The sequence below is a fragment of the Penicillium expansum genome, assembly GCF_000769745.1.
Source record: "Penicillium expansum strain MD-8 chromosome Unknown contig106, whole genome shotgun sequence".
Classification (NCBI taxonomy): domain Eukaryota; kingdom Fungi; phylum Ascomycota; class Eurotiomycetes; order Eurotiales; family Aspergillaceae; genus Penicillium; species Penicillium expansum.
In genome coordinates, this window is record NW_015971230.1 from 239,848 (window position 1) to 262,399 (window position 22,552).

General features: G+C 48.5%; 8 protein-coding genes across 8 annotated transcripts; 5 read left to right on the forward strand and 3 right to left on the reverse strand.

The window, feature by feature from the left end:
- Positions 1-147: 147 nt before the first annotated feature.
- Positions 148-3,261, reverse strand: PEX2_035030 (uncharacterized protein; the record flags this gene model as incomplete). Its single annotated transcript, XM_016740778.1, has 1 exon — positions 148-3,261. One exon carries the CDS (start codon positions 3,259-3,261, stop codon positions 148-150), a length of 3,114 nt encoding a protein of 1,037 aa, XP_016601391.1.
- Positions 3,262-4,975: 1,714 nt separating this feature from the next.
- Positions 4,976-6,223, forward strand: PEX2_035040 (uncharacterized protein; the record flags this gene model as incomplete). The annotated part of the gene is made up of 1 exon (XM_016740779.1): positions 4,976-6,223. The coding sequence occupies one exon, from the start codon at positions 4,976-4,978 to the stop codon at positions 6,221-6,223; it is 1,248 nt and encodes a 415-aa protein (XP_016601392.1).
- A 636-nt stretch (positions 6,224-6,859) lies between these two features.
- Positions 6,860-8,073, forward strand: PEX2_035050 (60S ribosomal protein eL13; the record flags this gene model as incomplete). The annotated part of the gene is made up of 4 exons (XM_016740780.1): positions 6,860-6,947; positions 7,223-7,269; positions 7,401-7,559; positions 7,639-8,073. 4 exons carry the CDS (start codon positions 6,860-6,862, stop codon positions 8,071-8,073), a joined length of 729 nt encoding a protein of 242 aa, XP_016601393.1.
- A 607-nt stretch (positions 8,074-8,680) lies between these two features.
- Positions 8,681-10,585, reverse strand: PEX2_035060 (uncharacterized protein; the record flags this gene model as incomplete). Its single annotated transcript, XM_016740781.1, has 2 exons — positions 8,681-9,623; positions 9,672-10,585. The coding sequence occupies 2 exons, from the start codon at positions 10,583-10,585 to the stop codon at positions 8,681-8,683; spliced, it is 1,857 nt and encodes a 618-aa protein (XP_016601394.1).
- Positions 10,586-10,861: 276 nt separating this feature from the next.
- PEX2_035070 (oxidoreductase-like domain-containing protein) lies at positions 10,862-11,545 on the forward strand (the record flags this gene model as incomplete). The annotated part of the gene is made up of 1 exon (XM_016740782.1): positions 10,862-11,545. The coding sequence occupies one exon, from the start codon at positions 10,862-10,864 to the stop codon at positions 11,543-11,545; it is 684 nt and encodes a 227-aa protein (XP_016601395.1).
- A 1,537-nt stretch (positions 11,546-13,082) lies between these two features.
- PEX2_035080 (uncharacterized protein) lies at positions 13,083-15,124 on the forward strand (the record flags this gene model as incomplete). Its single annotated transcript, XM_016740783.1, has 2 exons — positions 13,083-14,891; positions 14,945-15,124. 2 exons carry the CDS (start codon positions 13,083-13,085, stop codon positions 15,122-15,124), a joined length of 1,989 nt encoding a protein of 662 aa, XP_016601396.1.
- Positions 15,125-16,726: 1,602 nt separating this feature from the next.
- On the forward strand, positions 16,727-19,725 carry PEX2_035090 (Cytochrome P450; the record flags this gene model as incomplete). Its single annotated transcript, XM_016740784.1, has 6 exons — positions 16,727-16,780; positions 16,850-17,959; positions 18,018-18,184; positions 18,242-18,389; positions 18,794-19,122; positions 19,245-19,725. 6 exons carry the CDS (start codon positions 16,727-16,729, stop codon positions 19,723-19,725), a joined length of 2,289 nt encoding a protein of 762 aa, XP_016601397.1.
- An 848-nt stretch (positions 19,726-20,573) lies between these two features.
- Positions 20,574-22,522, reverse strand: PEX2_035100 (heat shock factor family protein; the record flags this gene model as incomplete). The annotated part of the gene is made up of 6 exons (XM_016740785.1): positions 20,574-21,379; positions 21,432-21,501; positions 21,556-21,899; positions 21,960-22,027; positions 22,075-22,173; positions 22,233-22,522. The coding sequence occupies 6 exons, from the start codon at positions 22,520-22,522 to the stop codon at positions 20,574-20,576; spliced, it is 1,677 nt and encodes a 558-aa protein (XP_016601398.1).
- Between the last annotated feature and the right edge of the window lie 30 nt (positions 22,523-22,552).

Genomic DNA, 22,552 nt, shown 5'->3' on the forward strand with positions numbered 1-22,552 from the left:
TTATCTGTCACGAAGCTGCAAAGAAGCTGATGATAAGATGACAAAAGCCCGGGAAAAGCATGGACAGCGATATTATGTATATGTACATAGAACAAACATGGTGATATTATACAAGCCTGTTTAAATTATGACCTCCAAATAGACGTCTTAGAACTCTTCCTCAGGAGCTGCGTGTTCCTGCTCCCATTCCGGCAGATCACTAATAGGAATCCTCTCTCGCAAGAACTCCAAAATCGCATCGGTTCCTTTCGCAACTACTTGCCAGCGAGGTACTCGGAATCGATTGCCAGCCACCTCGAAACGTCTCAAGGCCGATCCATTGCCCCAATTCTGAGGAGAGCGTCCAGCAGCCAGCAAGCCAATCTTCGGAGGAAGCGAATCGAGGTCATTGTTGCTTAGCTCCAAGACCTGCAACCCTTTTACGGCTTCGAAGTCCAAACTAGCGATCTGGTTGTCAGAGGCTACAAGGGTCTTGAGCTCTGGGTAAATCTGTCTCAGATGAGGGAGTGGCCCCTTCAAACGATTGTGCGATACATCCAAGAAGGTCAAAGATGGGGCTATCAGGTTGGATAAGAGAGGCTCCCATGACGTCAAGCCGTCCGCGTTCAAAGTCAGCGACTGAAGCTTTGGCAACTCAAGTGGGGAAGACAAGAAGTCAGCGCCATTCAAGGGGTTGTGTGAGAGATCAAGCTCAACGAGACTCTGCGCAAGCACTCCAATGGCAGCAGCCGGGAAACAGCTCAGCTCATTGTGCTGCAAATAAAGACATCGAATGTCTAGCGATGGAATCATCTCTAGCTGTTCCACCTTAAGGTCGGTCATTTCGGCATAAGACTTGTCAAGAGTCCCACCGGATTTAATCTCCCAGCTGCCATCGAGCGCGGGACTCTCGGGCGCTAGAGTGAATTGGGTGGCCACTGAGCCCTCGTCATCTGTGTCCTGGGGATCAGGCTCACAGCGGCTCCGCAAGTCTCGTTTGATATCGTCGGTGTCCATTCTCAGCAGCCTGCGCTCACGAAGTGGGTTATTGGAAACCCGCAAAGAGGCAAGATTTTCCATTAATCCAATCTTCTCATCCAAATGCGTGAGAGAATTTCCTGTGAAATCGGCCTTCTTGAGGTTCTTGAGCTCTGCAAACCCTTGTGGAAGCTCGGCAATTTTGTTTTCCTCGGCAGACAGTGTTAATAATGACTGCCAAGAAGCCACGCATGGGAGATGCGTGATGCGATTGACACCGATCAGGAGGGTATGTAAATCAGAAAGTTCGAGCGCGTCATTTGCGGAGAAGACCACCACAGCATTATTAGCGATATTCAGGGACTGCAATGTCTCCAACTTGGTCACTGATGCCGGTATCAAAGTGCCTTCCAGCCTGTTCTTCTGTGCATTCAGCGTTTTCAGGGGAAGTTTGCAAAGGATCTCGAACGGCAAAGAAGTGAACTTATTCTCACTAACATCCAATGTTCTCAAAGAACTCAAATCAACGAGCTCGTCTGGAAGTTTGGTGAGAGCATTGCCACGCAGATCCAAAAACTCCAAGTTAGGAAGACGACCAATGGCGGCAGTTAGTTCCCCTTGCAGTTGATTATTCGCAAGTTTCAGATCGGTTAGAGACTTTATCTCTGCGATGGTTTCGATATTGGCCATGTCCAAAGAATTATTCGACAGGTTGAGAGTGCGTAAATTTTGCAGACGTCGAAGACCCATTGGAAGTGACTTCAGTATATTCCCATGTAGATCCAACGTTTCAAGGCCCCCAAATTGAAGTCCTCGGTCATCGCTATCAGGATCAAACTCCTCTGGGTTGATATCAGGGAAGGTGTCATCTGAGATATGTTCCAGCTCATTGTCCGCGGCATTAAACTTGACAAGATCAACATTTTCGAACCAGTTTGCGGAGTTCTCTGGGTCATAGTCGTACATCGTCAGCACTTCTTTTGGGATTTCCTTCAAGGAAAACGCTGCGATGTTCAACTGGCCGGTCGCGCGTGCTGTCTGTACACGCTTCCGCATCACCAAGGAGTTAGACCCCTTGGGCAGTTGGCCGAAAGAATCCTCATCGTCGCCGCCTGCCCACGAATCAAGAGGCGCATCGATTGGCGGGGCCTGGTAGACTTGCTTTTGCGGGCTCTCCTTTTTATCTACAGCCGCTATCGCCTTGCGGGCAGCCTTTGCCTTTGCTATAGTTTCACGTAGCGTACTGGACGATTTGGAGACTTTTCTGGCTTCGAGTTCTGCCTGTTGCTCCGGAGACAGGTCGTCAGCCATGTTGGAAGAAGCAGACACATATCTTGAACCCATCGAGGGAGAGCGTAGAGTAGACGCCTGCCCTGTTTGGGGTTTTCTTGTTTTCTTCACTTGAAGGGGTCTTTCTGGGGGACCCATATTTGACTTATCGGGCTTTGTGCCAGCCTTGCCGGGTGATGGGCGGATAAGCGAGGGTTTAGATGTATCCTTGTTGCCAATCGGTCTTTCGGGTATATTTTTCCTGAGCGGCGAACTGATGTCCGTAGAGACACCGTCTCCTGGTGCAAGACTTTGCCTGAGTGATGGCCGCTTCATTCTTGATGGGCTCACGCTGTCTTCTGAGCCGCGGACTGGAGAAAGAGATCCAGCAGTCGACATAGGAGCCTTTGAGGGAAGACGCAGCTTTGAAACAGGCTGGATATATAGCTCGTTGGTAGGCGGTGCGCAAGATGATGCCTGCGATGGCGATCTCGAAACATTGGACACATTGGACGGGGCACGAGATGGGGATCGTACCGGGCTGCCGCCATTGAAAAAGCTGGACTGCCTTCTCACCGAAGCCGGTGATGGTGGAATTTGCGCTAGCGTCTCAAGTGTACGTTCGGACAAAGATGGGCGTATTCCACGGCGACCGCGTGCTTCTTGGGCCGATGCAATTGATGCAGTGTCATCATCTCCAGCATTCGAGCTCGCCTCCTCTGGAACATGTTTGTCGTCTTCCCCGCCTTGGATATTGTCTTGTTTGAGGGCCGGGATAGGATCACCCTGCGGCTTAGGTGGTGACAGATGGTGCGAAGACGGTTTTTTCACGAGCGTATTATAAGATGGTCTTCGCAATCTCCTTTCATCCAGGCCAGGATCGGCTCGTAGTCTGTCTCGGGAAGGTGAGGGTTTGATCGATTTTGATGCGGTGGTCGTGGGTAAAGGCAATCTTGAAGTAAGTCGTGGAATACCGCTTGCAGGGCGTGGTATACCGCTTGCGGGGCGTGTGGATGTCGTAGGCTGCCCTTCCATATTGGCGTTCTAGTTATTGATGTTGGTCTTCGGTCAGGGAGAAAGTCGCACGTCAAGAAATTCGGATGCTCATGTCCGATGATAAGGAGCGGGACAAAGAATGTGGAGGGCGGGGGAAATTCGCAGTGGCAGTTTCAGCCCTGTCAGAATCGTGGTCTTGGGCGCAAAAGAATGAAGAACAAGAAGTCTAGAAATGTTTCGGACGAAGCGGATTGTTTACATTTCTAAGGTCTCACAATCCCGCAATTGCCGCCTCAGGCATCAACCAATTTAGTCCTGAACAATGAATTACTTCGTACCAAACAGATCTAAAACATATTTTTGCATCAACCTATAGCAGTATATGTTATAGAGATATCTAAATCTATCTTGTAATAATATCTCAATATTAAACATGGATTGGTGGCAATTTGATGCCTTTTTGGCCCATAGTTAGCCAATAGTTGGCCTTTCCGTCGGATATATACATCTTGAGCAATACCATATCACAAACAGATATCCAGCGTAACTTCATAGCAGCGACTTGAAACCTCTACTAGATACCCCTCAAGCCAATTACTAGTGGCTAGAAAAGCCGTGTTTCATCACATCCACTATTCATCGGCATGTACTGACCCCGGGAGACTACAGAAAATAGTACAAGGAGTAAATAGTTATATTTTGAGCCAAATAGTCTTCCGATACTCAGCATGTATTTGATATAAGATATTCCAATCTTCTTCTTATTGTTAAAACCAAAAGATGTTAGTAGAAATCCAAAAGACCTGATCCTTGCTTTCGCCCGCTGAAGAGGGCTGGTACCAACTACTTCAGGTAGTAAACAAGAGGTGCCCTTGCGTATTATTTTTATAGAGGCCCTTCCACTGCTCTGACATGCTAGATACATAGTGTTTTTCGCTCTAGATTAAGTAAATAAATTAATCTTATGTACTCCGTATATAATTTCAGTCAAGTTTTATAGGTGCAAAGTATTTTTTACGCAAGAACCGTAAATTTCTCGCCGAGCATTTAAAGGCTCAAACAGACCAAGCATCAATATCAAAACAGCTCCATGATATCATACAATATGTATGTGATATACAGATCTTGATGCTTATCGGTTGCCTGCCCAACCCCCCAGCGCTTGCCTGGTCGCGGGTGTTTACTTGCCCTGAGCGTCCCGTGATCGTCAAACTAACCCAGATAGGCTTAATGGGACCCTGTACTCACCTCTGATTGGTTAATATTCTTAGATAATTGATCGGGGCTGGGACATGGACTAACCCAAAGCGGGTACCTTGAGACTCTCCCGTTCCCAGCCTCCCAGCCCCTCCCAATAACGCAAGCTGGAGTAACCTCTTCCTCTTAAGGTCTCGCTCAACTCCATTATTCTCCCTTCTTTCATCCTTCTCCAAGTTCTCCAAGCCATTGTCTTCCTAGCCTAAAATTGAAATTCCTATGCCCCTTGCTCCGTTTTCAGATCCTCCATCTTCTCATTTGGTTCCTGAGGCAACATACCTGGTCTGAGCATCTGTGCGATCGATCGAGCCCAAGGCCTGACTGATCTCAGTCTTCGGTATGTACATAATTCTTTTGTTCTTCAATAATCCGTTCTACGATAAAGGTGCTGATAAGAGATTAGTGCAAGGACCCGTTTCCCCACGGCTAAAACCCCGTGGTCTTATCAAAGTGATATATTATTATATCAACATCACCAAATAACTACACATCCATCATGTCCCAAAACGCCTACTCACAAAGCTCCCTGGGAGCGCCTACAGAGATCGTGCCCTCGACTCCAGCTCGCCGGGCCACATTGTCTCCGTCGCCAGAGCTCAGCGCTATGGCTAAGCGCCCATCATCCGAGTCGGATAAGAAGTTCCTCTCGCCTCCGCCATTGTCATCATCAGATATGACTCCTCCACCCTCATCTCAGATCCCAGGAGCCCCACTTCGTTCTCGCTCACACTCGCGCTCCTTAAGCCCTTCGTTGGTGAAATCTACCGATCTAGACAAGTCGTTGTGCGATGCCTACGGGGCCTCTGAGAACCTACCCACCATGGAGGAAATCGACCTCGCCAGCGAAACCCAACTGCGCACTATTGCCAAGGAACTTTTAAGCGTAGCCCGAGAGTCGCGCATGTCTGCGCTGCATTTCAAACTGCAGAACAGTTTGGTCTCTTTTGCAAGCAATGAAGCCGTCAAGCGCGCGGAAGTGGAGCATCAGCTCGCCAAGCGCGAAGTTGAGATTCTTCAGAGCGCCGAGTACCGCAGTCGCTCGCACCCCATGGATCCCGTCACGCCCAAGCAGCCCCAGTCTACCTTTAACTCTGATTATCTCTCCGCTGTTCAGCGCTCGCAAGAATTAGAAGAACTCAATACCGTTCTAGACCGCAGACTCCGAAAGGCGAAGCGTGCCATCGATGAAGCTACCAGTCGGTCAATGGACCTTGAGGAGCAGAACCTGATGCTGAAGCGCCGCATTGGTGACAACCGCAAGCACTTTTCCCAGATATTCAACTACGGCAGCATGTCGCCAGGCACTCAGAATGAGATACACAATCTTTGCCATGGTGAACACGCAGATGGTCTCGCCGCTCTTCTCTACGCCGATAAACTCACCAACCATACGCACGCTTATGGTACTCACTCTGCGACCTCCGTTCCCGTCACCCCGAACCACTCGAAGAGCCAGTACCTCACTCCAATTGGGCACCCAAGAGAGGATCACTATGATAGCGACAGCACCGTATCCCTCTCGGCCTCCGAGGCTGCGGAAGAGGCTCTGGGTTCCCCGCAGCATATGCGCTCCACCGTCCCCAAGAGCAGCACCCTGCTTCAGACAAAGTTGTTCGGCCAGGTGCAGAAACCCGGCGTGGAGCGATCTCGCCCTGGCAAGCGCAAGGCAGGCGGTGACGCAAACGTTGCCGCTGCGAAGAAGTCTAGGGCTACGAATGGTATTGGCCTGGGCATCAACGCCTGAGTCCATATCCCGTGGCTATACGAAGAACTAGTGCCACCAACTTTGATATGATTCATGACCTAGCGCTGCTTTGCTTGTTACGATTATGGGAACCTCACGAATGACGAAGACATGCCAAATGTGGTGTTTTCAAACTAGCGACTGATATTTTTGGATTTCTTTTGGGGGATTTTTTTGTATGAAGAGGCCATGCGACAGGTGATCCATGGCCCTTCACATATGGTGTTATTAAATTGGTATTCGGTATGGAAATCATGGCTGAGTGTTTGTTCTGCCTACATTAGTCCCCGCGGACTAAGGGTGAAGTGGATATCTTGCAGCTATAGATGAGAATTTGGGATATGAATTTGGGATGGTACAACCATGTAAAATAGGAATAGAGCCTTCAGAGACCAATAACGAATTACAATATTGAAAGCAATATTTGAAAGTTATACTCCGTAGGACCAATCGAATCCATCCAAAAAAATGAATTATTCAAGCATACTCCGTACTTGATATCATAGGAAAGCCTAAAATCAAAGCATAAAAGAATAAAAAATAATAAAAGAATAATTCTGGCAGATTACCGAATTCGGCTTGGTTAGGGCTCGCTAAGCGAGGCGGTGTACCAGTCAGCGGGCGGCCACACGAAAAATGGGAACTTCATTTTCTGCCGTGAAGGAGGATCTGACCAGCAACCCTCGACGACCACCACCCGGCTCGATCCCCATCCGTCACCATGGTGCGTTCCCTATCCCTGCTTGGAAGATACAATGAAGGATTCGACTTGTGCGATTGAAAGAAATCGACGGATCGAAATACGCCTCGAAAAGAACGAGAGAAATGGTTGACTAACCGATTGTGTGTGGGATATATAGGCGATCAAGCACAACAACCAGATTCAGAAGAACCGTGAGTGACCCGTCGCTTTGCACCTCTATGTGATCGCTTCAAACCCGACAGAAGACACAGGAAGGTCGAACTTGAAGGAACAGTGATTAACGAATTCTTGAATAGACTTCCACAAGGACTGGCAGCGTCGTGTCCGTGTGCACTTCGACCAGGTACGACTATCCAACACTCCCCCGACCAGAGATTTTTTTTTTTATTCCGAACGACATCGCAAGCGACTTGGAATCGAGGAAAAATTTTCTTTGCAGGATATGAATTTGGTCGACTAACATGAATCGCACAGCCCGGCCGGAAGCACCGTCGTCGTGAGGCCCGCATCGCTAAGGCGGCTGCTGTTGCTCCCCGTCCGGTTGACAAGCTGCGTCCCGTTGTCCGATGCCCCACCATCAAGTACAACCGCCGTGTCCGTGCCGGTCGTGGTTTCACCCTCGCTGAGCTGAAGGTAAATTGAGCCGCATCGAAAGTGGAGGCAATATGGAGAAACAATTTACTGACTCGAAATCTTTTTTTGCGCTTTATAGGAAGCTGGTATCCCCAAGAAGCTTGCTCCCACCGTCGGTATCTCCGTTGACCACCGCCGCACCAACTACTCCAAGGAGTCTCTGGTTGCCAACGTCGCCCGTCTCCAGGACTACAAGGCCCGCCTGATCCTCTTCCCCCGCAAGAGCGGTCAGTTCAAGAAGCTCGACTCCTCCGCTGAGGAAGTCAAGGCCGTCAAGGCCACCGTCGCTGAGGGCAAGCGTGATGGCATCGCCACCCGTGTTGAGGCCACCTTCCCCATCACCAACCCCACCGCTGCTGAGGCCGTTACCGAGGTCAAGCGCGACTCGCTCCCCAAGGGCGAGGAGGCTGCTTACCGTCGTCTCCGTGACGCCCGCGCTGAGGCCCGCTACAAGGGTATGCGCGAGAAGCGTGCCAAGACCAAGGCTGATGATGAGGCCGCTGCCAAGAAATAAATGTGTTAATTCCCTCCTCGTGCTGATGATGATGATCGGGTCGGTTTTCGAATCGGGGATTAGTGTACTGTGGCATGGCGTTGCGCCTCTTCCTTGATTCCCTCTCTCCCTCCCAAACTTTACTCCTTTTTGTCTCTAAAAGAAAGAACTCGGAAGATCTCTCGAAATTCAAAACCGCCCAATTCTCTCAATCTTGGCTTTGTGCCTATATATCTCATACTTCTGTGGCTGTCAAGGTGGTAGTCCAGATCTTGGATCTTGGGCTTCCTGTGACGACAACATTGAAAGCTTTTTGTAGTTCATTTCGTTATATACTTTGTAGCTTTGCTATGGATATATGTCGGTCTTCAAGGTCTAGTCAGATGGGAGGCAGCATGTCTTTGCATGTATCCACTCTATGAACATACCGCAATATAGCGACCATGACTACGTACCCAGCTCGTTTATGAAGATAGAAAAGGTGTTATTTCACAAGTCACACATTAGAGGAATACATTAAAACTTGCAGTCTGAGCTCTGCTCGGGTATCTTAAGAGAACTACGCTAAATAACTAGTTACCCCAATGCCTAACGCTGACAATGGCACCAGAATACCAAAAAAAAAAAATCAAAGACCACCGAACAAAGCACCAAGGGCACCTTCAGTGGCCCTTACTATCGCATCAACATGGATACCACCCTCCACACCTTGCGTGACGAAAACGCCATTCTCGCGTAGTAAGGCATGGAAAAGCTTCTTCGTCTCCTGGTCGATTTTCTTATCGACCCCAGGGATCGACACGCTAATCTCAGACCGCAGCTGAGGCTCTCCGGTCCACTCATCCAACACCAAATTATTGGACAAAAGCACACGGGGACTGGAGTCAGAGGATTTAGGTTTGATCACCATGGCACTCCGATCTAAATGTGGGACCAATCGTCGCAGTTCAGAAAGCGTGATAACACCGTAGGTGCTTTCCGATGCAGTATCCTTTCTGCCCTGCGAGGCCGGAGGGCCATACTTATGGTCAATGTGTGCCCATAAATGAGCGCGAGTGATTGCAGATTCCCAGTACCGGTTGATGCCCCAGCATAGAGTTGCCACATCGAGATTCAAGAGAGGGTTCTCCAAGCGGGTATCAATCCACCGGCGGAGAGCTTCGGGGACTTTTCTTTTCTTGCTGTCGCTGCCAGTAGGTACTGACAGGGAAGTCAAAGACTGGGTCTCGGGGTTTGTCTCATAAACAACCGTCACATTGTATAAACTTGCTGGGAATGGAGATGGAGGAGAAAATGTCAGTGTGTGTGTTTCTGACAGCTCCTCTCTGTGTGATGATCGAGTTGTGCGGGTTTTGAGGTTCAGGGGAGCGAAGGCTGTCAGGTATGGCAGTGATTGAGACGCTTCTTGCAGGGCAAATGGATTTGTTGGTAGTGATGATAATTCACGTTTTGGGTGAGGAATATTGGCGGAGAACGGGAGTAAGGTGGCGAGCAGGGATGATATTGATTTAGACGCTGTTCGGGGCGCTGGGAGACTTGTACGATTCACCTCTTCCGATGTAAGTAAAGACCTTGAGATTGTTAGCAGTATTCAAGTTAAAGTTACTTGCAGAACTCACAGAAACGTGTCGAGACCTCTAGTGTCGCCTTTCAAGTCAGGATTAGACTCGATTTTCTTTGCCCATGTTTCCAATTCTTTAACCTCGTTTCTCAGCCGTCGCACATCCGCAGCGCTCTTCTCGCGCCAATTGCGTTTCTCGCGAACAGCCGCTGAAACTCCACCCAGGTCTAAAGCTGTCTCCAAGTCCTCCGGTGGAGGAGATTGGAAGTTTACTGCCTTGAGTGGGCTTTCGTGCAATGAATTGGCAGTTCGTCGTTTCGCTCGTTTCTCCTGTCGCCTACTAGGGCTGCTACTCAACTTCCCTCTAGATCGATCCGGGGCCTTTTCCAGACCTAGTTGTGTTGGCGTGGGGGGAAGGTCGGGTTCGAGGATATCTTCATCCACGAAACTAGATTCCGGGCCCATATCCATATCGAGCTCTCTTGTCGCACTGCCCAATTCCAATGCCAACTGACGCTCGGGGGTATTCGATTCGAGATTTTTTGGCTGTGGCATTGGGGACCCAAATACCAAATCCCCAGGGAGAATTCTCCTTGAAATCCTGCGCGGGGGTTTTGAGAATGCTTGAACGCCACTTGAGCGCCTGTTGGGAGAACTTTCGGGCGCTTCAGAGGCTCGAGGTCGAGTGAGGGGACTTGCGGAGGCATTGAGCGAGGGTCGGAGCGCTTTGCGATCGCGTAATCCAAATTTTCGAGGGTCTTGTTGCCTGCTGTCTTTATTTGCTGGTCGTCGGGCAGGAGATCTGCTGATTGCGCGCTCTACTAGATCGGGGTGTGATCGTGCGAGACTGGCCCTCGTTGGAGACTGGAAGGATGGTCGTCTGGACCGATGGGGGTCATTTTGAGGAAGATCTGGCACCACAGAAATGTCTGTAGTTTCGCTGGTTTTCCGTTTTTTTGCCGGGGAATCCATTGTCGCGTGGGGTGTTCGTCTTACCCGGCGCGCAGATGATGACCTCGGGAAGATAAACAACTGTCCGCTGTTTGTAGTGTTTGCACTATGACTTAATCTCCCCTCGTCAATACAGGAATATCTAGTCTTTCTCTAACTCACACCATGGAGTGTCTCTCGGCAGGTACAAGACACTCACTGGGGAGGTCTGTATCTCAACTTTGCTCTTTTCCTGGCAGAACATTTCCCTCATTTGCTTCATATCGACAATATGTGCTGGTTCCGACCCCCCGGCGCATGAACGGACACGGGCAATCCGACCAACCCGATGCCTATAATACCCCAGCTTCCCTAGAGGAAGCTGCGGACTCCCCTCAAGCCCACCCTCTGTCGGGATACTATTCATTGATATTGAAATCGAGCTCACCATATGGTGGCGGTGCATCGACATCGCGCCCGACGCCTGCTCGGCCCGAGGCCAAACCGACGCCGGCATCTACCGTTATACCGCAATCGCCCCAAGAAAAAATGGCGATCGTATTTGGCACCCGTCTTGCCGGCCCAGGCCGATCCTCGCGCTACAATCCTGGTGAAGCTTCCCCGGAGTCAACGTGGAAAACTATAAATGGAGTCCCCATTCCTCCCCAACCCGAAGAACCGGACAACTGCTGCATGAGTGGGTGTGTACACTGTGTCTGGGATGATTTCAGAGATGAGATGGAAGATTGGGCATCCAGGATCGCAACGGCCAAAGCTAAAGGTGGGCCTGAGAAGGGAACGAAAGACATGCGCTCGGCGCCTCGAGCGGAAGTCCGCTCAGCCAGTGGAAGCATGGATGATGATGGCGGTGGCAGCGAAGCAAATTGGACCCCGCCGAGTGAAGATAATGACCTGTTTGCCAATGTCCCTGTTGGTATCCGGGAGTTCATGAAAACGGAGAAAAGGCTAAAGGTGAAACATCAAAAGGAGGCTACACTGTGAGCTTTTCAGGCCGATGTTTTCTTGTTGATTTTTATACCCTGTTATACTACATTGGAACAAATTGGGGGACCTGTAACTAGAGCGCATCAGACATAGTATATGGTATAGATATAGACTATACATAAGACCTTCAAATGAGGCCATGAAATTTTATACTATGTTCTAAAAGAAATTATTAGAAACTTCTGTAATATGTGCGATGTAACTACGGAGTAGTGCAATCCTTATATGATCCCTGAATGATAATGGATATTTTGCTAGTTTCATGTAGGTCGGTTTGTAGCGTGCCAAGGTCGGGGTTAACGGCGCGCGGTTTTGTTTTTTTTTTTTAATCGATCATACTCACTCGAGTTCTCACCCAGATACAACAATATGGTACTCGAACTGTCAATTCCGCAACGTAGCTGACTTGTTGATCATATTTTGCTTCCGCCCTTCCCTTTTTTGCTCCCAAGCCCCAAGGCTACTCTGTTCCTTCGCTATTCCGCTACTCCGTGCCATGCGCGCGCCTACTCCAAACCTTCTTCGCTAGGGCTGTGAGCCACCGATTTCCATAATGGCAATAGGCGCAAGTGCCTGCGTCCACCTCCGGAACATCAAAAATGTGTGTCTCTTTGCTCGAAATGAAGCCTGCTCCACTCCGCATCGGGGACTCGTCCAGTCGAGGTTGCCACAATTCTCACGAAACATACACACAATTCGCCCAACTGCCATACCACTTCGATCCACTCGCAAGCTATGCCTACTAGGACCTATCATTTCGGGCAATCAGTCTGCACTCAAAGGACACCGGCCAATAACCGGTGCTCACTATTCCACAACCCCTCCACTGCTGAGCCAACTGCAACAAGATACTTCCACTCAGATCGCCACTGTACAGCTACCCATCCAACGTGGTATATTATCTACAATCAACGAAGATGCAAGAAAGGTGCTTGAGTATGCGAATCGAGACATACTTTGGGCGGACAGCTCTAGGAGGAGGGAGGATCAGTTGCAACCACGACTTCCTCACCATGATCCCAATGATATAGCGCGAATAACAGCGAACTTGCCGCAATTCGAGCACGAGGCCAATACCTCCTGCAATCCAGATTTCCAAGCTTTCAAAAAAGAAGAACTTACATTGCCTGTGAGGCGTTTCACGAAGCAAATTTTAAGTGTCATTGATAGCAATATCTACAGCATTATTGATGGAGGGTCTGACTCTAGAAAGACCACCCAGGTTCCTCAAATTATCTTGGAGGATGCAATCAATAAATCTTCTGGGGTATCTTGTAGGGTTCTCTGTGTTCAACAAAAGGAACCAAGGGGAATCAAAATGCCACAACGAATGGCCCACGAAATATTTGAAGAACTGGGTGATACTACCTCTTATGGGGTGCTGCCCGATCACATTGCTCCTGGGGAGAAAATCACGCATTGCTCTAGGCAGGGTTTGCTGAGAATATTGAAAAACGGGCACTCCAGCTTGGAGCAATTCTCCCACATCATACTGGATGAAGTTCACTTACGTTGTCTCAATATCAATGTGGGAATGATGCTTTTGAAAAGATTTGTTGAACAACGCAAGTCTATCGGGGCATCTGTGCCGAAGGTTATATTGATGGGCTCATTTACTCATGTCGATGATTTGTGTTCCTATTTTGGTACCAAAACTACAGACGGCACGCTTTTGCCTGCTCCTTATGTGACTCTTCCTACGAGGTTCCATGTGGAGAAGCATTATCTTGAAGAAGTAATGGGCAACATTGCCCATTCTTTGACACCGGAAATCTTATGGCCTCTTCTTCATGACGACAAGGCTACAAGACAATTCCTGGACACCCATTTCAAAACATTCGAAAAATCGGAAACCGTAACCAGCAACAAGTCTTGGGAAGAGGTACCTTGCGGGTTAATTTCTGCGACTATTCTCTCGCTCTTGTCTACAACAAACACAGGCTCCATCTTTGTCTTCATCCCAGGGTCTTCATACACTGGGAGAGTCATAAATCAGATCAAAGCCTTTGGTCCAAAGCTGGGATTCGATTTTGCAGATCAGGATCGCTTTAGAATAGATCAGTTTCACGGAAATACAGCAAAAAACGAAAAACACAAAGTTCACTTTGATGTTCCTCCGGGTTGCCGAAGAATTATCATTTCAACAAACGAGAGAAATTTCATACCTCCAGACGTGAGGTACATTGTTGACTCTGGCAAGTCAACTTATTTGCGGGGGACTCATGGGCAGGCTGCCAGCTGGATTACTCAAACTGTCGCCTTGCAGCGGGCAAAGTGTGGAGGCAGAGTCCAGGCTGGAGAATACTACTTCCTTGGTGCCAAAAAGTGTTTTGATTCCCTTCCAGTTACCAGATCTCTAACTGGAGCTGCTCACTTAGATCTCCAACAAGCCTGTTTGCATGTCAAGCGAGCGACCTCTGGAACATCCTCAATCGCAGAACTTTTCGCGCAAACCTATGCGCCACCTCAAGAATCTAGCGTCCGTGCTGCAGTGGATGATCTGAAGGAATTGCAAGTATTGGATGAGCGGGAAGAACTCACCGATCTTGGCCATATTCTCGTCGATTTGGATATGGATCCATGTTTTGGGAAGATGGTTGCTCTGGGCGTTATTTTCCAATGTTTGGACCCAATGCTGATCCTTGCGAGTCTCGGGTGGGACCCCAGACTTTTTTCACAATTGCTTTCTTCGCCAGATGCAGGCGTGGATGGACCTTTCAGTCGTTCTATCAACGAGTCGGGCTATCATGTAGCTATCACCAATACGTTTGGAGCCATTCGAGAAATGTTGCATAAAGAGGGCAAACTTCCAGCTTTTGAGAATGCAGTCTCAAAATACCATATTTCCAACCTTTATCGTATAGCGACTTCGGAAATTGAGCGAATTATCAGGAGATTAATCGCAGCCCAAATCATTCCTGCAGGCAAGTTGCCCAGTGATGGGGCCTCTTTTAGTTCCATCGGCTTGAATGTCAATTCCAAGAATGAGGCTCTTATCAAAACACTCTTGCTGCAGTGTCTGCCCTCCAATCTGGCTGTGAAAGGCTTTGGTTATTCAACCATCAAATTCAAATCCGGAGAGATTGTCGAACGGGATCCAAATTATTCCATATACAAAAGCTATATCATGGCTTACAACTTCGGGTCGGTCCGCACAAGCACGCCTAATGGTATGAAACAAAAAACTCAGGTCAACCCACTGGCCGCCTGCCTCTTGGGGAACAAGATAAAACAGGAGGAAGATAGCATTATCTTGGATTCGTGGGTGAAAATCAAACTACAAACTGTGGAAAGCAATGAGGTTGCCAAAAATTTGGTTCAAACACACAGAGTCTTGAATGAAGTCAGTATATTCTTCTGGTTTTTCGATCTGTGCGCTAACTTTGATTCCTACAGACCCTTCGCACTGCCTTTAGGATACTTCCTCGTCAGACAAAGGCAAGCTTCGACTCCCAAAGGGAATGGGTTTCATATCGTAGGGCTCGCCATCATTTCTTCAAAACCATTCAGAAAACACTGCAAGATATTCTCCATGCAAATGATCCACCACTGCCTCCCGCTGGAGCAGGGAACTAGGAAAGGCATATGGATTACCACATGGACGCAGAGGACATACATATAGATGGAGAAGACATGCACAACAACACATACAACCATATTTGTAATTATCAGGACAGTTATAAAATTATTGGTTTGATTAACCAAGTTTTCTCAAAATAAACTTGAGGACTATTCGAGAACATGTCAGATATTAGCATACTTTGTGAGAGGTAGGGCGATCATTCAACATGGACATTGTAAGCTGTGGCTCTGCGGATCGCCAACACAGATTTTATGCTGCATTTCCCATGCAGAATTCATTATAATCTCCGCATAAAAGAGCTAGCTATACATAGAGCCTGTCAGCACTATGTCGGCACTATGTACGGAGTACTACAAGCGACGAAGTGTGGCGGGACTTTGGTCGTATTGGTCAATACTATGCATATGTGGATGTACAACGTAAATATTTAACCTATCGCTTATTTTCTTTTTCTTTTGGGGGTATCATATGATTAGAGTATATATATAGGTCAAATTTTAATTATTAGATCAGTTAAAAAACAAGATGTATACATGTTCGATAAGTAGTGCCGATTCCCAAGTCATTCGGCCCCCTTGGGTTCACACTTGGGGCCCCGCCATCCTCCTCGACTATATAAAGACGGAATTGATAATACCCAGGTAATCTTTGGCAGTAATAGCCTAATATCCCTTAGTGGCACATTTCATCGCCCATAATGTACTCTGTACGATGTACTACTACAAAAAAAAAATTAGCTAGGGATAAATCTTGAAATTATGTGTGATGTATGCAAGTCTTGTACATTTTGTATAGCACCAAAATGCAGCTAAAACATAAAATTTAAAAAAACACTAGGTATGTAGAAAGAAAGCTTCTATATAAAGTTCTATGTATTAATTTTAGAATGCTTAATACGTCTTAGCAATAACAATGCCAAAATAACTCAACTTGTTTGACACAACATTGATAACCTTGCAGATTTTTTTAGCTATGTAGGGGGTTGAGAGAAAATGTTATGAAGTTTTTGTACTATTTCTATAGTGATGGCATACAAAAGATACATTGTTTCAGGTTGATTCTTGTGAAATTTATGATTCTATGGGGTGTCTTCCAAAGGCGCTTGGCAGAATTACATTAGCTTGGAGCACTAGCTTCTGAGGGTGTCTAATGACGTATCTAGTACGGAATATCTGACATTTCAACGTTTGATTGTTATTCAAAACATCTGGACCATGTCTTGTAAGTATCTTGGTGAAGATCGAGTCGGAATCTCTTTGAAAGGAGGGGGGAAAGGCTTCTCGGGTCAAAGGACAACACTCTCATAATATCTATTTGCATAAAAACCAAGTCCAAGCTGGGAGACCTGCGCAGATGCCCAGGCCCCCTTGTTAAACCGGAATTGTGCCGTGGAGAGTGCGGGGCCTGGATTCAAAGATCATCATAAATGAATAATTTTGAGCATTATTTTCTTTGTGTCACACAAGTGAGAGTGACAGGGGGGGGGAGAAGTATAAGTACCCTCAAAATGTCGTGGATGTTGTGAATATTCTCGGGTCTCATTCTTGATAGCCCTAATCTTGGCCGTTCTTCCTGCTCTTTTCGGACTTTCAACAATGCAAGACTTCCCAAATACAGCTCTCACTTTGCTGAAACTGAGCTTGACGTTAGTAAGTGCACATTGGTCTACCAGGTTGTTTCATTGGAGCTTAACTAATCGAGAACTTACTCCTCAATAGATCCCACTTTACCTCATCGGTCTGCTAGTCTACAATGCCTACTTCCACCCTCTGGCCAAGTATCCTGGACCAAAATCCATGGCAGCCACACGTCTACCTTATATCCGCATGATCATCAGTGGCCGGTTCCCACATAAGATGAAAGCATTGCATCAACAATACGGCAAAGTGGTTCGCATTGCCCCCGATGAACTTTCTTTTATAGACGGCGAGGCCTGGAAAGCAATCTACGGTACACGTGTTGGTCATGGCCAGAAGTCCAAAGATTATCGATTCTATGGACCAACTGCTGGAGGAGTTCCCAGCATCATCGTCTCCAATGACGCCGACCATTCCCGTTTTCGACGTTTGTTGTCACACGCATTCTCCGACAGCTCACTACGCGGTCAGGAACCTATAATCAAGGGCTATGTCGATCTTTTGATGCAGCGCCTACATGAGAATATCAAGGGTGGCACAAACACCGTTGATATGGTGGCCTGGTACAACTTTACAACCTTTGATATTATTGGAGACTTAGCTTTCGGGGAGCCATTTGACTGTCTCAAAAATTCCGATTATCACCAATGGGTATCTATTATCTTCAGCGCGGTCAAGTATGCTGCCTACACAAATGTGGCTCGGCGCGTCCCTGGATGGACATACATAATGCCATATATCACTCCTAAGCATGTGATCTCGCATAGGAGTACACACCTAGCCTTGACTAACGAAAAGGTCCAGAGCCGGATAACCAAGTCTAATGACAGACCTGATTTCTTCGGCAACATTCTAAAGCACCAAAACACCGAGAAAGGATTCAGCATCCCAGAAATGATCACCAATGGTAGTACATTGATAATTGCCGGCTCTGAGACCACTGCAACTTTGCTCTCTGGGGTGACTTATCTGCTAGCGAGAAACCCACGCGTGCTGGCAAAGCTTCAAGATGAGATCAGATCAACATTTACAAAGGAAGAAGAGATCACCTTGGAATCCTGCAATAAATTGGACTATTGCCTGGCCGTCCTCACTGAGGCTCTTCGAGTGTATCCGCCTGTTGCAGTTGGATTACCTCGTATTGTTGATTCCCAAGGTGATATGATTGCTGGAAACTGGGTACCAGGAGGGGTGAGTACAGAACCAAGTTGCTTGCAAAGTCACACAGCACCGCTTACACCATTTATAGACCATTGTTTCCGTCTCTAATCTAGCTGCCAGTCACTCCTCTGCCAACTTCACCGATGCAGAGCAGTTCGCCCCAGAGCGTCATTTGGGCGATTCTCGCTTTGCGAATGACAGTAAATCTGCAATGCAACCGTTCAGTTTCGGCCCTAGGAACTGCATTGGACGCAAGTAAGTTCTCAACTTGTTATATTTATTCGTTGGTTGCTCATATATATATCTCTCTAGTCTGGCATACGTCGAAATGCGTATCATTCTCGCTCGCATGGTCTTCAACTTCGATATGGAATTGGACCAGCCTGAAGAAGACTGGGCGGATCAAGAATGCTTTCTACTATGGGAAAAGCCAAAGCTGATGATGAAACTCAAGCCGAGAGTTTATTACCAATGAAGCTGGTATCACTAAGGCTACGGCTCTGTAGGGATTTGTGCCTGAAGGACTCGCGGGGTTGAAGCCTGATATCAGATTGGAGTTCATACAGTTCGGATTTCTGACAGAAACTTACAAGATCAGAGATAGCCTTGGCCATATTTCTATAGTTTTGAGATTAAACAAGCAATCAAACCACCATGGCAAGCGCTATATCAGTGGAAGAGTGCCCGGAACTGTTCGATCTGATAGAGATATTGGTGCCTAAGGTGTTGACCTTATCGCCCAAGTAAATTTCGTGCTTATTGAGGACTTCTCGTCGGTATAAGCTCTCATCAGCTATTCACGTAATATACGTGTCCTTCCTAATCTCATCTTAATTAGTTACATCCGTGTACAACATAGTACAGCGACTCTACATCTCATTCATCTCGATTTATAGATGGCTGCTTACCGCCTCCGCAATATCGGCAAAAAAAAAAGGCATCGCAGATCCCAAGCGCAAAGACCGACTCGAATCCGCCAAACAACTCAATAGCGAGTACAAAGAAACCAACATGTCGCTCTCTAAAAGCGAGTCCGACGTAATCCTTAACCGGGCCAACGTCGCTCTATCCCGCAGCCAACGGCTCGTAGCCTCATGGCTACCGCAACAAACAACAGAAGAGCTAGCAAACCCCAAGACCGACGAAGAGCTCCAACGAGAAGAAGATGAAATCTTCACCGCAGTGCCAGAGACGTAAGTGCTGTTCCAACCTTCCCCACTTATCTACAATCCAGGCATATTCCTTACCATCATGCCCCAATTCCACAAAATATACCCTACAAGCGCACCAACTAACCACATTCCCCAAATCACAGTCTCGGCGTCGGAGCCCCCCTCCCCCAAAAAGCAGCAGACGGAAGTTGGAACCGCACAGAGCTGGACTCGAATGATAAACTGCGCAAACAACTTCTCGGCAAGAACTACGATCGCGTTATGAAGGCCGCCGCCGAGCAGAAGGCGGCGGCTGCTGCTTCTACGGCCGCGGCCGCGGCCGCTTCGGCTAATGTGGTGAAAGCTGAGGTCGAGGACGAGTATGATGAAGAGGATGGTCGGTCGGCTATGCTTGCTAGACAGAAGAATAAGAGGAAGGGTGGAGCTGGAGCGGGTCGGGGTGTGCATCCTGCTGCCGCGGTGGCGGCGGCGGCAGCTGCAGCTGCTGAGGCTGGAGACAAAGGTGGTGAGGAGGGCGAGGGTGAGGTTGCGCCGCCTCCTGTGCGCTCAAAGGGCAGGAAGAAGGCGACAAGTTATCTTGATGAGCTTTTGGCTGAGCGTGCGAAGAAGAGAAAGAAGAGATGAGGACTTGCGGTCGATATGTTCGATTCTATGTTCCCACGCACACTAGCGTTGCACGAGCTTTCACTGGCTCTGCGTTCTCTTGGATGTATTATGCTTTATCTTGGTCGCTCTGGATGCGCCGGACACGGCGATCGGGCCATTGATTCAGGTGCTTGGGGGGTTTAACCCATGCCGCCACAGTGGGATTGCCTGCCGGGATCCTCACTCTGCTAGTGGCAGAGACTACAGCGCAGTATCCCTTGGCTAGACACAGCCAGGCAAAACTGCATATATACTCAAATGGCAACTCGGCTGAGTGCCATACAGTGCCATGTGCCACTCCAACAAGATACCCAGTTCAAACAGTCTGCAGAGAAAAAACATCATTCCAATTGATATAATCAAACTGCAAATATAAAATACAATTCAATTCCAATATCTTGCTCTAGGTGCCACAAGATTCAATGTTTTTTTTTGCTCCGCCCAACCCAAGGGTATATATGATATGCTGTGTTCGAACGAAGTATGGGACTCGGAGAGCCGTGGGCCAGGCGCCGGGGTTGGTGTGCCTTCGCCAGAATTAAATATCCAAAAATAGAAAAGACGAAAGGTGAAGGAGAAGAAATGAAGGAAAGGGACATCTACAGGCGCAATTAAAAAATTGAGATCAGAGCTGCGGACATTCTTCAGATGTCTGGAGATGAGTGCACTTTGCTCTGGCCAATGGTACATATGCAGGTCAAAGGAGCAGGGGGAGAAGAAGGGAGTGACATGGCTTGTCGATGGTATAGGGACCTGGAGAGAGAAGGAGAATGTAGTGCCACCATTAGTGGAAGGTCGATGTTGGGAATCTTCCAATATTCAGGGGGTTATTCCAACCGCTTCCGCTTACGGTCCTCTGTCATCGCCTGCTGGTCCTCGTCGGGTCTTTCAGCAGTATCGGCAGGATTGAGCAATGAATGCACATTGCTTGCCATACTCGAGCGACGGGTTGCGGGCAACGAAGAGCCGTGAGGGAATTTTGAGCCGCCAAGTGTCCAGCCGTTGTCGACACCGAGCATGGACGGTGAAGGTTCGGCAGTGGGCGGAGTGGCATGACGGGATTGTTCTTGAAGTCGGCGGGGAGCACCCATTTCGTATTGAGCGAGGACATCACGAACTTGCTGGTCACTAGAGACCGGAGTTCGGTGCCCTGGCGATGAAGGCCAAGGGCCGTTTGGGGGGTTACCAGGGGGATAGGGGGAGCCAGCCGATGGGGACCAGCCGTGCTGTCGAATGTCTGCAGACGTGTGACGGCGGGCCAAGTTAGGCCCTGGGGATGTTGATACGGAGAGAGGATGAGGCATCGGTTGCTGTGGGGGCGGCGCAACGGGAGGCTGTGGGCGCGCGTATGCTGAGCCGGAATTGGCGCCGCCAATTGAGCCATAGCGGCGAGGGGATACTGAGAGATGGGGAGGGACTGGCGGCCGGATCATGTTGGTGGGTCTAGGTGTATGGTCCATCATAGACTGTCGACGACCATCGTCCTGGGGCATTTGACGTGGGGACAAAGGTGGACCGGCTTCGGTCATGTTGGCGAAGTACTGTTGCCGTGGAGGCATGAGAGTTTCGTGGGGGGTTTCGATAGCGCGCATGATTTCGATATGTTTCTCAACTTCTCTTTGCATGCTCGAGACTGGGGAGGGTCAGTGCGTGTCACCATGAGGGAAGCGGCAGTATTGACATACCATCGCGATGTAGAGGGCTTTCCCTATCGGGTACAATAGCTTGAAGAAATCGTGAAATAGAATGCGTCCACTAAGATCAAGTTAGCACCAATACACCCCGTCCTAGCACAGACGGCGGACATACTTGGTAGCACTTTGTCAGGCTGTCGGTCATAGCATGACATCTCGAGTTCAGCGTCATATTGCCCTCCTCTGCCCGAGCCATACGAGCATGCAGTTCGTAATAATTTTGCTCCAGGTGTAAGATTCTAGCCTCGGTCGCATCAGCTGCAGGTTCAGCGGGTGTTCCAGGCTGCGAAGCAGGAGCCTTGTGGCTAGGGAATGAATCGCGGTGGATCAAAGCGTGCCTCGAAGCACGGCGCTTGATCTCTCGCAGACCAGCTAGATCGCCTCTTTTGAAGTTCCCATTCCCATGTTTAAATTCCCAGAGCGCAGAGTCTGGGGACCCGGTGTGAAAGACGTCGCTCACTAACAGAGTCAAGAATGGTCAGAAATTGCCCAACCAAAGCTAGCATGCGAAGCACCCACCTTTGTGAAACCCATACATATTCAGCTGCCGAACGAACGAGGAGATATTGGTATGCTTGAAGTACGATCTGCAAGGGTCAGGGACAAGTTCATTCGCAGAGAGGATAGCACCCACGCTAGGACCTTGGAGAATTCCGACGTTGGCGACATGACGAAGCTATCGTTTGTACCGGACCAAGAGATGAGATGTTGAATGCTGGGGTCTTCTAGCATGCTGTTTCCAAAAATTGTCAGCCGATGGAGACAAAACACGAAGACCAGAAAAAAACATACTTGTAGAGCTTGTGAATGAAAGCAGTCTGAACGACTTTTGGCTGCTGGGCTGCGGCCGCAGCACCGATAGCTGGATTTGGAGCATTCAAAGAATTATTTCCAGCTTCAGTGCCATTGGTGATTCCGGTCATTCGGTCGTCAGTGCCATGCGCGCCCGTGGGCGGAGGGGTGATATCCATCGAATGCTGACCAGACGACGAAAGTACAGGAATGTTTCGTGTCCTGCCCGGGGTGTCTGGTACCCCGGCAAATGAAATCCTAGTAGAAGGAGGGTCGGCAAGACGACTCATATCGGAGGGGGGTGTGGGTATATATAGCAC